This window comes from Enhydra lutris, unplaced genomic scaffold (assembly GCF_002288905.1).
Source record: "Enhydra lutris kenyoni isolate GAN:26980312 unplaced genomic scaffold, ASM228890v2 scaffoldscaffold38, whole genome shotgun sequence".
Classification (NCBI taxonomy): Eukaryota; Metazoa; Chordata; class Mammalia; order Carnivora; family Mustelidae; genus Enhydra; species Enhydra lutris.
Genome location: NW_019154122.1, coordinates 5,187,910 through 5,204,691, shown reverse-complemented (window position 1 = coordinate 5,204,691; position 16,782 = coordinate 5,187,910). Strand labels below are relative to the sequence as shown.

Sequence of the window (16,782 nt, the reverse complement as noted above, 5' to 3'; positions counted from 1 at the left end):
TCCTTCCCTCGCTTCATACAACCAGGTCATGGCTCTCATCTCTGGTCCAGTTAACCGACTCCCACAGGCAGCCTTTCGGGACCGCTTACCGCGCGTCTAGTACACTTGCTACTCAACACACATTCCATGGACATTCACTGCTTAGGCCTGGAGTCAGACTGCATGGGCTTAAATCTTGACTCTCTTATGAGCTCAGCAAGATACCTGACATCTCTGGGCCTTAGTTTCCTTCTCTTTATTTATTTATTTTTTAAAGATTTTATCCATTTATTTGGGAGAGAGAAAGAGAGAACACGAGTGGGGCAGAGGCGGAGGGAGAGAAGGAGACTCCCCGCTAAACAGGGAGTCCACTGGGACTTGATCCCAGGACCTGGGGATCAGGACCTGATCTAAAGGCAGACACATGACCGACAGAGCACCCCCCCTCCACGGGGGACCCCGGTTCCTTCTCTTTAAAGGAAGACTAATACAAACACGTAACTCAGGATACGGATTAAATGACAGGGATCGTGGCGAGCACTCGGTGAGTTCCCAGCAAAGAACAAGCCCTGATGTTAGCTCTAACTAGTGTATAGGGACGACCCGAGAGAAAATAAGATGCAGGTCCTTCCCAAGGTTAGGTGCAGGAATGAGAAGACTGTATTATGGAACCTCAGGGGAGAGGCCCTAACCCCGCAGAGGCATCTAGGAATGGAGGGGACACCACCTAAAGCTGAGTTTGAAAAGGGTAAGTAGATATGAGTGACGTGAAGGGCCAGGATGCCGCGGGCAGGACCTTGGCACTGCCTGTCTCAGGAGCCTCACTGACTGCATGGCCAGAGCCACACTCGTGGGACAGAGGGATGCGGAGAGGCGTGGACAGGTGGCCCGGGCTCTATTACGCAGGCCTTCAGATGCCAGGGAAGAGTCAGGGCCTGGGGCTGGTGATCACAAGGAGCCTGGGGAAGAGCTTCCAGCAGAGGATGGACACGGTCAGGTTGGTGTTTTCCTAGGTCATTCTAGGCTCTGTGGGGTCCATCTTCTCTGCCTGGCTCCCCTTTTGTAACATGGAACTGCCCTTGGTTGGTTGATTTTGAATGGGAATCTGCTCTAACCAGGTCAGTTTCAAAGGTCCATCCCAGCTCCTGTATTTTGTGAACCACAAATATGCCCAACCCCTGAGGGTCATCACACCGCCCCCCTAAGGTTTACTGCCTTTCAAACAATGCTGGTGGCTGGTGTATAGAGACAACTCGGAGCCCTTTGAGGGCAGAGACTGTCCTACTCATTTTGCATCTCCAGGCACAGATTGCTAAATATACTTTTAGCAAATGTTTGTTAGATAAATAACTGCCCATCAATGAGCTTGAACATGACGAGCTCTTGCTCTGAGCATTCCAGAGGCCCTGTGGGATCATCAGCCTCAGACCCACCGTCCAGTTGGGATGTTCATGGCCTAGAACCTTGTAAAGGGTGCTAGACTGGCCAAGTTCGTCGTGTTGTTTGCTTTTTAAATGATCCCCATATTGTTGCTTCTTTAATTTTCTATCATAATTCTGAATGAGTTAGGATTCCAAAGACCTGCCTTCTGGCTTCTGTTCCATCAGGATAAGGTGGGGAAGGGCAAAGCCTCTCCCTGTGATATGTAAGACCAGGGGGTGACTGGTGATTGTTGAGGTGCTGACTGGCCAGGAAAACGCTGGGTCTGCCACACTCAAGGGTCTGTTGGACAACTTCCCCTCCCCTCTCAGGCTTAAAGTAATAAAGACAAAATGTGGAGGCATTCCAGTCAGACCTTAGTAGCCTCAAGCATATCATATAACCTGCAAAATGGGGTGATACAGTCTCCCCCTCTTGCTTGCCTTGAGTCTTAGGAACCCCGCCTGTGAGGAACCTGACGCAGGCTGGCTCATGATATGTGGCTGGAAGCAAACACAGAGCCCTTCTGAGCCTCGCTTGTGAAGCAGGGATAACCATGTCCACTCTATGGACCCTACCCACCCACCGCATTAATGCACACAAGTGCCTCGCAGACATTCAAGACACCAGGAGCAGATATTCAAGAGGACTCCTGAAGGTGTCTGTCTAGGATGGAAGTGACGGAGCGTGAGGGTTGAAATAGCAAAGAACTGAAAACTCACAACTACCCCAAGGTTGGTTCGACACTAATGTCCTGTGGTCCTCCCCTCCCTGTCACTCCCCACTCCCCGGTCGGGCCCCTCTGTCTCAGGGTAGTCCCGTTCAGCCCTCCTGGAGATGAAGCTCCTCAGTGGAAGGTAGGAACTGCCACAGGGCCAGGAGGCTGGGAGACAGTGTCAGCCCCTCCTGGGCTAGGACTGAGCAGGGACCTCAAATGCAGAACCCGGGTACACGCGTGTCCATGTTTCCTGCCAGCTGTCACTGCCTAAGGCAGGGAGTGTGTGCCACGGCTCCGTGTCCCCAGCTGGGCTTGGAGGAACAGTCAAGGCAGATTTGGTCTCCCCGGATCCGAGGGGGGCTTGGGTAGAGCTGGTGGCCTTCCCTGCTCGATCACTCCAGCCCGGCTTACTCACGAAATCTGTGCTGAGAGCTGCACTCTGGATAGATCGCCACATACGCCAGCCACAGGAGGTTCGTTCAACCTCTACTGAAAGCCGGACCGGGGTGCCTGGGTGGCTCAGGTAGTCATCTTCTCAGGGTCCTGGGATAGAGCCCTAAATCAGGTTCTGCGTTCAGTGGGAAGTCTGCTTGAAGATTCGCCCCCTCTGCTCACCCCCACCATTTACGCTCTCTCAGAGAAATAAAAATCTTTTAAAAAAATAAAAATAAATTGGGGCGCCTGGGTGGCTCAGTGGGTTAAGCCTCTGCCTTCGGCTCAGGTCATGATCCCAGGGTCTGGGATCAAGCCCACATCAGGCTCTCTGCTCAGCAGGGAGTCTGCTTCCCCCTCTCTCTCTGCCTGCCTCTCTGACCACTTGTGATCTGTCAAATAAATAATAAAATCTTTAAAAATAAATAAATAGGGGCACCTGGGTGGCTCAGTGGGTTAAGCCGCTGCCTTCAGCTCGGGTCATGATCCCAGGGTCCTGGGATCAAGCCCCGCATCGGGCTTTCCGCTCGGCGGGGAGCCTGCTTCCCTTCCTCTCTCTGCCTGCCTCTCTGCCTACTTGTGATCTCTGTCAAATAAATAAAGTCTTTAAAAATAAATTAAAAATAAATAAATAAAATTTTAAAATAAAAAAATAAAAGCTGGACCTTCTGAAAAAGTCAAGGCTGAAGGACAAGGAAAAAGGGGCAGGTACTTTCAGGGCACTGGGTCACCCCCTCACCCGCCCAGCCCCCAGGCTCTTCCCACATCCCCAGACAGGACTCAGTGCTGGCAAGCGGCTTCTCACCTCTGCCCATGCCTCCACAGCCCGCCCCTCCCATGAACTCGGGAGCGAGTGTCCTGCGCGGTTCCCATGGACCCTGAGGAACTTAGCCACCACCAGCGAGCAGGAGGGTCAGCGGCTTGCAAACAGCTTGGAGTTCAAACTCGGACCCCCCACCTACTGGCGATGTGCCCCCAGCCCCACAAACTTCCCCTCGGGGGCAATTTCCTCATCTGTGAGATGCAGATGCCATGATGCATGAGATGCCTACAGGTTTCCTGAGGATTAGCTGATCTTGAAATGAAAGTTCAGAAGAGCGCACAGTATAAAATCTAAATGCTCATTTCCCTCCCTGCTGTCCCCCAGCACCCCATCCCGGTGCCACTGTCTCCCTGCCCTTCTGTTCAAGACTTCTCAGCGAGGCCAGGGATACCAACCAGCTGCTCTCCAGGATGCCCGCCCCCAGGCCTCTGCCTCACCAAGCCGCACACCCCCTATAGGAGCCCCAAAGCACCTCTCTGCCGAGGAAGAAAACACACACAGTGGCTATGAGGTCTCGAGATCATTCCACCGTGGCAGGATTCAATCCCATCTTGGGCAAGCCTCACCCAAACCACCGAACTTTCGTTGACAAATCAACAGGCTAACATTTGGTTGTAACGTGTTTATTTCGTGCCGCCCACACTGGATCCTGCATATAAGGGGTATCCGCCCCCAAGAGCACCCCACCTCCCCCAGAGGAGGATAGGGGATGAATATTCAAAGCCAGGGAAGGGAGAGGAGAGCTGTGCACAAGACCTCTGACTAGTCGGAGGTGAGGGGGGGTTCCCCCACTTCTTTCCACAAAAAAGAGGGGGGCAGGAGAGGGGCTGAACAGCAACCCAGGAAGGGACAATGCGATTCTGCCACGGGACGTTCACTTCTTGATGTGAGGAGGCAGGACCCTGGAGAAGGCTCCGTGCTCGGGGTGCTGGCTGGTTCCTTTGCCTTGGTGACAGCCTGGGAGGGAGGCTGGCAGAGCAAGGCTGGGGGAGCAGTGGCCCTACTGCTTCCTGCAGGAGGTGAGGCCTTCCAGGCTCATCTCAGGCAGGGAAAGCCGGAGCCAGAGTTCAGCCTCCTTGGGCCCCGGGAACTCCCACTCAGGGCTGGCGGTGTGCGCGGCATGCTCCGTGTGCTGGGACGGCCCTCCCTTTAGGTCACGGAGATGCCAGGAGGGCGGCTACCAAGCTGCCATCTTCACCACTGGGGACGACGCGACGGTCCGACTGTCCCTTCAAGTGACCGCTCTTCAGCCGGCTGATCAGAGCCCCATCTTTTAGGCAAGCAGCAGGCTTCACTCCCTTCTGTCCTGACACACACGTGCACGCATTTAAGAGGTAAGGAGGTGAGGGGAAAGGGACACGGGTGACACGTCCAGCCTGGCCTTTCTCCTGGGGTATAAGCAAAACAAAGAAAGACTTGACAGTCTCCTCAAAGGCGACTCTTCAGAGACAGCTCGGTGAGGCGTACACCAGACCCAGTGCCCGGCTTGCCGCCCTGCTGGCTGAGTCCCTCAAGGTTCCAGGCCACAGCAACTCCCCAGAAAGGACCAGAAGAGCTAGAGATCGCCGGCTTAGGCCCTTAGGCCACACACACACACACACACACACACACACACACACACACACTCTCCACAGGTGCCAGGAAGGAATGAAAGGCCACCACATCCACCCCACCCCCACCCCACGCCCCGCGGTGGGGGGTGGCGTGAGGCTCAGCCAGCAGAGGAAGGGTCCCCTCTCAGGGCAGCAGCAAGGCAGCATCCCAGTGTCAGAGGCATGGGACTAGGACGCCCCTGCCGCCCGAGTCCCCTCCCTCAGTCATAGCTGGGCTAACAGCGGCCCCCATCACTGCGCTCCTAAAGGCCTCACGACAAAAATTCCTGAGAAGGGGTGTCCCCCCTCACGTCCCCCCGTAGGGCCCTCGCACGGTTAGCTGTTGTACAGGGGGATCACGCGGGCGATCTCCTGTCTGCAGATGGGGCACCGCTTGGGCTCCGGCAAGGCGCGGTAGCACTCGGCGCAGGAACACACGTGCCCACACTCCAGAAACACACATGATTTGAAGCTGCTCAGACACACGACACAGGCGCTCTTCAGACTCTCCCTGTCCTCGGGCTTGGCGCGGCTCAGCAGCTGCGCCTCATGCTCCTGGAACTCCTGCTCCAGCTGCCTGAGCCGCCGCCTCTCCTGGCGCTGCAGGTAGTGCTTGCGGAGGATGAAGAAGAGGGTGGCGCAGGTGGCGAAGCCGAAGACCAGCGTCAGGACCTTCCAGAGCCGGACACGGGCCTCCTGGCCCTGTAGCAGGCTGTCGAAGTCCTGGCTGCTGAGGAAGTACGGCAGGCCCTGCTTGGGGGGCTGCAGGCGCACGGAGCTGCTGTCCAGCACCAGCTCGCCCACCCCCGTGAGCGTGGCGCCCACCTTGAGCATCTCCTCAGTCTCCTGGATGCCCTTGGGCCGCTCGCCGCTGATGTAGTGGCCAATGACATCGGTGAAGGACTGGACGGAGGGGTGGAACTTCTCGTACACGGTCTCCAGGCCCAGATCCTGGGAGTCCAGCGGCTTCAGCACTCGCACGGCCATGGCCACGCCGTCCTCGTGGGGGACCAGGTCGAAGGGCACCGTGTTGGTCCTCTGGTGAATGATCTTGGAGTAGTCGTTCCTGAAACAACGAGAGAACCCCAGATAGAAGAGACGACGGTAAACGCCCCCTGCCCAGGCAGAGAGGGAGGGCCTAAATGCCAGGACAGGGTAATGTCCGCACTAACCGGAAGGATACGTACAAATCTCTGCTATCCTAGTGCCTTGGGATGGGGAAGCTCCGTTTTTGAGGTTCTCAGGCCGATCAGTGGGCACTAAGCACTGTCCTAGATCACCTCCTCCGTTTACCACTCCTTGCCACTTTCAAATAATTATCCAATTCCTTAGAAAGTCAAAAACAGAACTACTGTATGATCTGACAATCCCACTTCTCGGGGTATGCATCCCAGTGAAGTGAAATCAGGGTCTCAAAGAGGTATCTGCGCTCCGGTGTTCACTGCAGCGCTATTCACAAGAGCCAAGACATGGAGACAACCTAGACGCCCACCAGCAGATAAGTGGAGTGAGAAATGTGATACACACACAGCGGGACATTATTCAGCCATAAAAAGGAGGGGAATTCTGCCATATGTGACAGTGACAACAGGGATGAGCCTAGGGGACATTATGCTAAGAGGAACTACACCACCACACAGAAAGTCAAATACTTGCACGAAGGACCTAAAATAGTCACACTCAGGGGCACCTGGGTGACTGAGTCAGTTAAGTGTCCGACTCTTTATTTTGGCTCAGGTCATGATCTCAGGGTCGTGAGATCAAGCCCCACGTTGTGCTCCATGCTGAGCGTGGACCCTGCTTAAGATTCTCTCTCCCTCCCCCTCTGCTCCTCCCCCATCTCACGCGACCACGCACACATACTCTTCCTCTCTCTCAAAAAAGTAAAAATAAAATAAAATAGTCATTCATGGAGACAGCAGAATGGTGGCTGCCAGGGGCTGGGAAAGAAGAAAATGGGAGCTGCTGTTCCGTGGGTATAAAGCGTCAGTTATATAAGATAAATATATTCTAGAGATGTGCTGTACAACTTTGCATCTGTAGCTAATATTACTGTATGCCCCAGTACTGTTAAAAGGATAAATCTTGGGGCACTTGGGTCTCAGTCAGTTAAGCATCTGCCTTTGGCCCATGTCATAATCCTGGGGTCCTGGGATCAAGTCCAGCGTCAGGTTCCTGTGCTCAGTGGGAAGTCTGCTTCTCCCTCTCTCTCTGCCCTTCTACACTGCCCCCCATTCTCTCAAATAAATAAAATCTTTTTTTAAAAAGGGGGGGGGGGAGTTGGTATCATGTTAAGCGTCCTTACCACAATAAAAAATACAAAACAAAAACCCACTAGGATTGGCCGGAAAAACCGTTCTCCCGCAAGAATACCGTCAGCATGAAGGAACTGGTCTAGGCCTTGTCTCAGGGGAACCGGAAGACATGGAAACAGTACCCAGGACACCCGCGTTTGAGGCAGCCAACTGGGAGGCCTGGCCAGAGGAGAAAGGCTACTATGTACCAAAGGTGGGTCGTCCGGTTCCACACCATCTTGTGTTCCTGCAGCGTCAGCCGCTGAATCACACCCTTGCAATTTTCCACGAACTGGCTGTTGAGCGTTTCTTTAACAGATCGAACAGCCCCTAAACAGAAACAGATTATTTTACTTCTGAAGAACTGTTCTGCCCTTTCCTTTCAAGGTGATTTAAATATTGTTTTTAGATGGAGTTCCATTGATCAAAATGAGGAAAATGACATCACTCTAAGTTCTGTTCCACAGGCACTTTACGAGGACCCATCATTTCAGCTCTCCAACCCCCCTGAGAGGTTGTTCAGATGGGGTAAGGGAGGCTCAGAAAGGCTGGGTAATTGCACCGGGATCACACAGGTCTTCCTGACCCTAAGGTCCAGGTCTGGACCACTGCCCCAAACAAAAGGACCTTAATATCAGCCAAGAAGATTTTTTATTAAACTTGGATTAGAGGAAATTTTTAATTTTGCCAATAAACATACCTTCAATAACAGCGTAAGGCACACATTTTCCTGGAGCTTCAGAGAGAATGTTCTTTAAGTCTTCACCCAAGTGGATTCTCTTAGCTCCCTAAATGGAAACAACACATTCAACCAGCTGCTGAAAACTCCATGTTCTACCACACTGACAGGCCCAACACAAAAAAAGCCCATTTACTTTTTTCACGTAATGAAAAGAGAACAAGGAAATCAGGCAGGAAGGAGAGGATGGAGAGTCACATTCCCAAGCTGTGCTCCAGAAGTTTCTCCACATAACCAGCATCTGCTGCCCTCCAAACGGGGGTGCCGGTGACATTCTCTCCCCAGTTAACGGAAACACACCCTCCTCTTCATTTTAACTTTTTTTTAGTGAAATTATGAAAGGGACTTATTGGTTTTCATGCCACAGACAGAACAAAATTTCATCTCTTCTTGACGATGACACAGAGCCACGCGTCTAGAGGGCTGCTGCGGAAAGTGGCCGCGCCAGCGCCTTGGACACAGCAGGGGCTCAGGCAATGGTGGGCCACTCGCTCTGATTCACTTTCCAACCTGCTGTGCATGGGGACCAAGCCAGCCTGGCACTGCTGTATTAAAATAAAGAGGTTAATAAAACCAATGACCGGCTCCTGAGCATCCATGTGGGCTGGGCACGGGGGATTCAGGGATGAATCAAGGACACTTCCCACTTGCAGGGAACGGCCATTGACAAATTGGAAGGATGAAAAAAAAAAAATCTCAAGGTTGCCAGCTAAGTAAGCCCTTAAGGCATGAAGAGAGATGGGTACTCTAAGGTCACTGAGGTCACTCGAAGTTGAAGCTAGAGCTGCACAGTGCATGACAGGAGCCGGGTCAAACCAAACTTATGAACCACCTGCAGTGTGAACATAGTACAATAACCACCCAGCAACTAACACTTACAGTCTACTGACTCCTTTGTTCTGTGTCCCTCCCCCGGACTATTACACTGGAGGACAGCTGGGACCTCACTTGCCTTGTTCACTGCTGTTGCCCTAGGGCCAAGAACAGTGCCTGACCCACAGCAGGCACTCAGTATGTAGCTGATGAATAAGTTAGTAAATGAATCATCACTTAGACTACAACTGGCCCTTGGACAACGCAGGGGTGAGGGGCACTAACCCGCCATGCTGTCGAAAATCTGCATTCTCCATGTAAATCCGGCTCCCAAACTTCACTGCTCAGAGCTTACTGTTGACCAGAAGCCTTACTGATAACCTAAGCAGTCAATCAACACATATTCTGTAGGTTATATGTATTATAGGCTGTGTTCCTACAAGAAAGCAAACTAGAGAAAAGACTTTTTAAAAATCACAAGGGGCGCCTGCGTGGCTCAGTCAGTTAAGCATCTGCCTTTGGCTCAGATCACGATCCCAGGGTCATAGGATCGAGTCCCACCTAGGGCTCCCTGCTCTGCAGGAAGCCTGCTTCTCTGGCTCCCATGCCCCCCTCCTTGTGTTCCCTCTCTCGCTGTGTCACTCTCCCTCAAAAAAATAAATAAAATCCTTTTAAAAAAAATCATGAGAGAAAATACATTCACAGTACTGTATTTACTGAAAAAAAATCTGCATGTAAATGGACCTGCACATTTCAAACCCATTTTGTTCAAAGGTCAAGTGTATACATCAGGCACTACGCTAAACACTTTAAAAGCATAAATGCCATGTAATGCTCCTACCGTCCCTATACAGAAGACATTATCCCCAATTACAGATCAGGAACCAGAGGCTCAGAGAGGTGAAGTGCTTTGCTCCAAGTCATACAGCGGGTAGAGTATCCACCACAGGAGAGCTAGTTAGAATTTTTTTAAAGGGGAGAAGGAATACTATCATAAAGACTTGGGGTTGAATCAAGTTTCAGTGCATCTACCATGACTGAACAACCTGAACCTGTTTCCAAAGCTGTAAAAAACGGAGAGGAAACGGTCACAGATTTTTATGTGTATTAAATGATGGGAGGGCACCCAAGTGGTTCAGTCAGTGAAGCGTCTGCCTTCAGCTCAGGTCATGATCTCAGGGTCCTGGGATGGCGCCCCACGTGCTCCCTGCTCAGCGGGGGGTCTGCTTCTTCCTCTCCCCACTGCTCATGCTTTCATGCTAACAAATAAAATCCTAAAAAAATTAATAAAAAATAAATGATGCACAAGGTGTGAAGGAATCTAGCCCAGGGGCTGGCACGTGTAGGCAAGCCATAAAGAGGCATTCCCATCACTATGAGAGCTACACAAGGATAAGACTTGAACCTACTTTGGAGGTTTTGTAATCCGATCAAGAAAATAGAATGTAAAATTTTAGGAATTCCAACTCTTTCCAGGAAGGGGCTATTTCATCCTCATTTGGAAACTGACTGGCAAAACTTTTAAGGTCACCCAAAATTGGATCCTGGAGAGTTCCAGTGCTTCAAAGGTCCCACATTCGGCCAGCCCGATTTCAAACTTCTACGGTCAGAAAGTGAAGTATTGGTTATACCTCTAGCCAATGACTTCAGCAGTTAACTTGCTGATTTACAATCAGACAAACAACTGGGCAGCCGGAATTCACTAGGAGGCCACTTGCACCACAAATCCAACTGTCCGGTAACTTGCTTCATTTCACATGGATTACCAAACCCCCTTCCCCGGCAGGGATTTCACACACTGGTTTCTAAGCCCTTCCTGAAAACAGTATGATGATAATGAACTAAGGTTTAGGAATCCTTCTTCAAATAAATGTCAAGTGAAGAAGCCCTAACTGTGGTACTGTGACATTGTGGTATTTCAGCCAAAAGGAATCCACAAATATTTACTAAGCATCTACCACTGAGTTAGAACCTAGAAGGGGGGTGGGGAGGATAAATAAGACGGTCTCTGACCTAAAGAGGTCCACCTCTCATGGGCCAGTCAGACATTCACAATAAAGCAATGTGATCAATGAGGAGAGGAAAAAAAAAAAAAAAAAAGCAAAAAAGCCTACACTTGGAATCAAAAGACCTAAGCTCAAGTCCCAACCAGAGGAGCTGTGAGACCTTTGCTCTGCGTCTCCATTTCCTGATTTGCAATCCGGAGATGACTGTCGTTTTCCCTACCCCCCCAAAATTATTGTAGGGGTGCCTGGGTGGCTCAGCAGGGTCAGGCCTCTGCCTTCCGCTCAAGTCATGATCCCAGGGTCCTGGGATCAAGCCCCACATGGGGCTCTCTGCTCAGCGGGGAGCCTGCTTCCTCCTCTCTCTCTGCTTGTGATCTCTGTCAAATAAATAAATAAAACTTTTAAAATAATTATTGTGAAGAAAAAAATAACAAGATGAGAATGTGCTAAGCTGTCCAGGGCAGCCTAAGAAAGCAAGCGTTATTTTTAAAATAACTAAAATATTAAAAAGGAAGAGTCTGTAGAAGCAAGGAAGTGCGTGGTTACGTAAATGGGCAAAGTCTAGGGTTCCTGCACTGGCGGCTCCCTCCGCGGGAACTGCTCTTCCCCTAGACACCTGCCGGGTCTCCCTCACTTCCTCCTGGGCTCTGTTAAATGTCACCTTATTTGAAATAGCAAACCTCCCTTTCTCCAGCGCTGCATTTCCCCTCTTCCCCGCCTGAGTCTGTAGTATTTTTCTCCCCGACTGTCATACCATCTGAGCTACTCTCTGTCTGTCTCGCTGTAGGGGAATGGAATCTCCACGAGGGCAGGGACTTTTGTCTCTTCTACCCATGCCAGAGCCCCAGTGCCTGGAGCCGCGCAGGCCGTCCCTAAGTATTTGTCGAATAAAGTAATGAAGTCGAGATTCTGAGGAACGGGGCGGCTGAGGAGAGAGGAGCAGGGCAGTGGTTATCACGAGACCCGAATTCTGATCCTAGCTCCTCCCGTGCCTGGCGGGGTGACATCTCTCAAGGGCAGACTTTCTCTTTAGGGCCGTTTCGGACGCTGGAGCGGCGCGACGCGAACCGCGGCCTCACACCACTCCCGGGGGCAGGGGTGAGCCGGCTGAGGCCAGGCTGGCTCCAGCACTGACCTTGAGCTCTTGGGCGACCTGGGCCTTCTGCCGGTACACGGAGTACAGGATGGCGGTGACGACAGAGCTGGTGCCCAAGAGGAGGAACTGGCCCAGCGAGGGCCGCCCTCCGCTCTCCATGGCTGCGCGGAGTCCCGCGTGCCGCCGGCGACGCAGAGGTCAGGCCGCGCGCCCCCCGCGCTCCGCCGCCCTCCAACCCGGAGCGCGCCCTCAACCCGCCCTTCCGGAAACCCGCTCCAGGTCGCGCCGAGCCGGAAGTGGGCGGGGCCGCGTCGACCGGAAGACGGCGTAGCCGAGGTGTTTGTGCCGGGGTAGTTGGGGATCGCTAGTCGCTCGTGACCTTTTGCTAGACGCGCGGTGTACTGGTGGCGAGCGGCGTGCCCGTGTCGCCGTGGTCTCGATCCCTCTGGTTTTCTGGGTTATCGGGTTGTTGGATGGGTTCTTGATGGCCCCAGTCAGTAGACTGAGAGGAAAGAAGAGAAGTAGTGTGTAGCAAGCCCTTGGGAGTATTGCACATGTAAACTCAGGGCAAACCTCGAGCCTTGGATTTTATTCTTCCACTTTCCAGATGCGAAAACTGAGGCGGGGGAGGTTAGGGGATGTGCTCAAAGTGACACTGCCAGAGAGAAACTGATCAGGCTCCAGAGCCTTTACTGCCAAGAGGGCAGATTTTACCACCTCAGCAGCCCCTTAATCTGTAATCGCAGCATGTAACAACCTATTGTTTGTTAGCTAATAACTAGAGCTACTTTACTGAGTGCCTATTATATGCCGAGTATTGTGACAAAAGTTTTGCAGACATCCTATTTAATCCTCACAACACGACTATGGGGCAGATTTCAGACTATCTTCTGACCTCTTTAGTAATTTCCTTACTAAAATAATCAGAAGATACCCGAAATCGAAATCAAGCATGTAAAAGGCATCTAAAATCTGTAAATTGCTCCACAAGAGTAAAATCTCTTTATTAAAGAAACGGGTTCTCTGTGACATTTTTCTACCATATTCCTTAATTACCCTTGGAGTCAAACAAGAATTACTTTTCTGTTAATATGGGTTTAGAATCTCCAGATTGTTAACACCCCCAGATAATTTTGATGATTTTCAACCCAAGAAGTGATCATGAATTTGTTACACACACACACACATACACTTAAAATTAAATCTAGGGACACATGGGTGGCTCAGTCCTTAAGCATCTGCCTTCATTCAGCTCAGATCATGATCCCAGGGTCCTGGGAACGAGCCCTGCATCATCGGGGCTCCCTGCTCGGTGGGAAGCCTGCTTCTCCCTCTCCCACTCCCCCTGCTTGTGTTCTCTCTCCCTCTCTGTCTGTCTCTGTCAAACAGAAGACAAACCAAATAAATAGCTTGTCCAAAGTTAATAACACATCATGTTGGCAACAGTGAAGGAACAGAGATTCCCATATATCACTTATGGGTGTGAAACTGGATGTTCTTTGTAAAGAACAATTAGGCAGTGATGATCAAGATTAAAAGTGCCCATACTTATTGGCCTAGCAATTCCACCTCCAGAATTTCTTCCTCCATAAATAGTTACACATCTGAACAAGGCAAATATACAAGATTATTCATTGCAGCATTGTTTTTAATAACAAAAGAATGAAAATAACTAACACATTATCAATAGTTAATTGGTTAAGTAAGTTTTAAATGTATGTGTATGTGGGCATCGTAAAGTGAAAAAGCAAAATGAAAAACTATTTAAATATGATCCCATTTATTTTAAAGAGGAGGAAGAGGGGCACCTGGGTGACTCAGTGGGTTGAAGCCTCTGCCTTCGGCTCAGGTCATGGTCCCAGGGTCCTGGGATTGAGCCCCACATCAGGCTCTCTGCTCAGCAGGGAGCCTGCTTCCCTTCCTCTCTCTCTGCCTGCCTCTCTGCCTACTTGTGATCTCTGTCTGTCAAATAAATAAAATCTTTAAAAAAAATAAGGAGGAAGAAAAATATGTATGTTTATATATGTCTAGAAGGATTCATAAAAAGCTGATAACATTGGTTATTCACATAGAAAGGAATCTGCTGGCTAGAGAATGGAGTGACTTTTCACTCTTTTATACTTTTTAGTGTGCATATACAGCATATTTTGAATTAATAAAACTTGATTTTAAAAGAACAAGAGAAACGCCTGGGTGGCTCATTTGGGTAAGTGTCTGCCTTTGGTTCAGGTCATGATCCCAAGGTCCTGGTATCCCCTACAGGATCCCTGCTCAGCAAGGACTCTGCTTCTCCCTTTGCCTATCATTCTTGCGGCTTGTGTTCTCTCTCTCTCTGACAAATAAAATCTTTAAAAATAAATAAAAAATAGGGGCACCTGGGTGGCTCAGTGGGTTAAGCCTCTGCCTTCGGCTTGTGATCTCAGGGTCCTGGGATCGAGCCCCTCATTGGGCTCTCTGCTCGGTGGGGAGCCTGCTTCCCCCGCTCTCTCTCTGCCTGCCTCTCTGCCTACTTGTGATCTCTGTCAAATAAATAAATAAAATATTTTTTAAATAAAATATAATATAATAAAAATAACAAGAAGAGGAGTGCCTGGGTGACTCAGGCAGTTAAGTGTCTGCTTTCAGCTCAGGTCATGATTCCGGGGTCCTAAGATGGAGCCCTATATCAGACTCCCTGCTCAGTGAGGAGCCTGCTTCTCCCTCTGCCCCTCCTCCCCTGCTTCTCTCTCTCTCTTTCACGGTCTCTTCTCTCTTTCAAATAAATAAATAAAATCTTTTAAAAAATAAATAAAAGAATAAGAACACACCACTCCACGTGATACAACCATATCCAGCCAGGCTCTGCCTTCTGGCTATTTAGGATCTTGGGGAGAAACAGACATGGACAGTTATCTGTTATCCGGACCTAGTGAAATTAGGACAAGCAAAGTACCACCGGCGTAGGGAGGTGCAGTTTCTTTTCCTCACTAGGGAAGGAATTTGAGTTCTGCAAACAGAACAGAGGGTGGAGTGGAGAGATGGGGGTAGGAAAGACTTTTCATGCAGAGGGAAGAGGATGACCAAAAGTGCGGAAGCTACCGAGGGCTGGCTGGTATAGTCCAAGCCCAGGACATGCAATGACAGAGAATGGGGAGCAAGTAAATTAAAAAGGAAGGTTGCAAGCAGATCCTGTAGGATCCTAAAAACCAAACCAGAAATTTAAACTCCCTCATATTGGGGATTAGATCTAGTAAAGCTGTTTGAGAACCAGCAAAGCATGATCTAATCTGTTTTCTTATCATCCAAATTCCTATATCCTTAGCACACAGCAGGGGAAAGAACAAAGAAGGGGCCATAAAAATGAAAACAGGTGTGGTGTCTCCACTACTAGGGGTCTTTGTTTATGACTTCTGACTTTCTGGGGCCCTCTTGCTTTTTAGTCTGCCAACCCTTTCATGGGCTCCTTGTGAACTCATTAAAAGACCCATCACTCCTCAACGAAACAGTTCGGTTTTAACTAACCCTGCCATTTCTTTGCCAAAGGCTGAAATCCTTCGTTAGCTATGCTGAGCACGGTCCTATTGGAACATTTTGAAATGCACATCCAATGGCCCTTGTTAGGAACGATGAGAGATGGGCAGTTTTGGCTGCAGCCAGATGTCCCTAGGGAGACATTCCTAGCTCCGAATGGCTGTCCTCATGGAGTCACGAAGTAAAGATGAGCCTCTGATTTCAAGAAAGGGAGATAAGTTCCCAAGGCACGAGGCAGAAACTTTGGGGGTGCCAAGCCTGGGAGACACGGGCTACCAAGGACAGAGCCACCACTGGAAACACAGAGTTGAGGCCATTAATTTCCTCTTCGAGGAGCAACAATTCCCTGTGAGTCACTGAGTAAATGCCCTCTTCGGCCATCCATCCAGCAAGACACTTAGCAGGGTCCAGGCCCCAAATTGATACAAAAGCAGTCACCTTAGCACCTGCACTGACGTTACCAGACAGGTGCCATGGGAGACAGAAAATAGAAAAGATCCACATCTGGTTGTCACTCAGTGTCCCTACTTTCCCTTGGGAGAGCCTCTAACATAATAAATATCATATATAATAATTATATGCTGTATATATAATATGATTATATAATAATTATGTAATTATATAATATTATATAATGTATTCAAAATATTTTTAATAAGCATCTTCCCCATGTAATGTACTCTTCCAGGTATGGGACACAAGGATAATGTACAGGACATGCCCCCTCCTCTCATGGGGTACAAGTGAGACTTTTTTTTCTTTTTACAATGGTTGAAGCCCCATCTATTTGTGAAAAGAAACTGAGATGACTTCCTAAGATGGAACATACCATAAAACAGATATATTAAAAATAAGCATAGGGGCACCTGGATGGCTCAGTGGGTTAAAGCCTCTGCCTTTGGCTTGGGTCATGATCCCAGGGTCTTGGGATCGAGCCCCACATCCAGCTCTCTGCTCCGCAGGGAGCCTGCTTCCTCCTCTCTCTCTCTCTGGCTGCCTCTTTGCCTACTTGTGACCTCTGTCTGTCAAATACACAAATAAAATCTTTAAAAAAAAACATAAAATAAGAAGTAAATAAAAATAAACATAGAAATCAATTAATAACAAAACCCAGCAGAGGGGTGCCTGGGTGGCTCAGTGGGTTAAAGCCTCTGCCTTTGGCTCAGGTCATGATCCCAGGGTCCTGGGATAGAGCCCTGCATCAGGCTCTCTGCTCAGCAGGGAGCCTGCTCCCCCCCACCCCGCCTGCCTTTCTGCCTACTTGTAATCTCTCTCTCATTCTCTCTCTATCAAAGTAAAAAAAAAAAAATCTTGAAAAAAAAAGTTATAAATGAGGGGTGCCTGGGTGGCTCAGTCGGTTA

General features: G+C 49.9%; 1 protein-coding gene across 1 annotated transcript; it reads right to left on the bottom strand.

The window, feature by feature from the left end:
• Positions 1–3,984: 3,984 nt before the first annotated feature.
• On the bottom strand, positions 3,985–12,154 carry LOC111154701 (mitochondrial E3 ubiquitin protein ligase 1). The gene is made up of 4 exons (XM_022514552.1): positions 11,951–12,154; positions 7,958–8,045; positions 7,467–7,587; positions 3,985–6,029 (listed from the first exon to the last, which is right to left on the bottom strand). Exons 1-4 carry the CDS (start codon positions 12,068–12,070, stop codon positions 5,300–5,302), a joined length of 1,059 nt encoding a protein of 352 aa, XP_022370260.1. The 5' UTR covers positions 12,071–12,154; the 3' UTR covers positions 3,985–5,299.
• Positions 12,155–16,782: the final 4,628 nt, after the last annotated feature.

Bases quoted from the DNA above. Each gene is read 5' to 3' on its own strand.
- LOC111154701 (XM_022514552.1), bottom strand. From the start codon at position 12,070: ATGGAGAGCGGAGGGCGGCCCTCGCTGGGCCAGTTCCTCCTCTTGGGC. The intron at 8,046-11,950 runs GTCAGTGCTGGA...GTTTCCATTTAG, and splicing joins AGGTCGCCCAAGAGCTCAAG to GGAGCTAAGAGAATCCACTT. The intron at 6,030-7,466 runs GTACATAGTAGC...TCGTTGTTTCAG, and splicing joins AACCGGACGACCCACCTTTG to GAACGACTACTCCAAGATCA.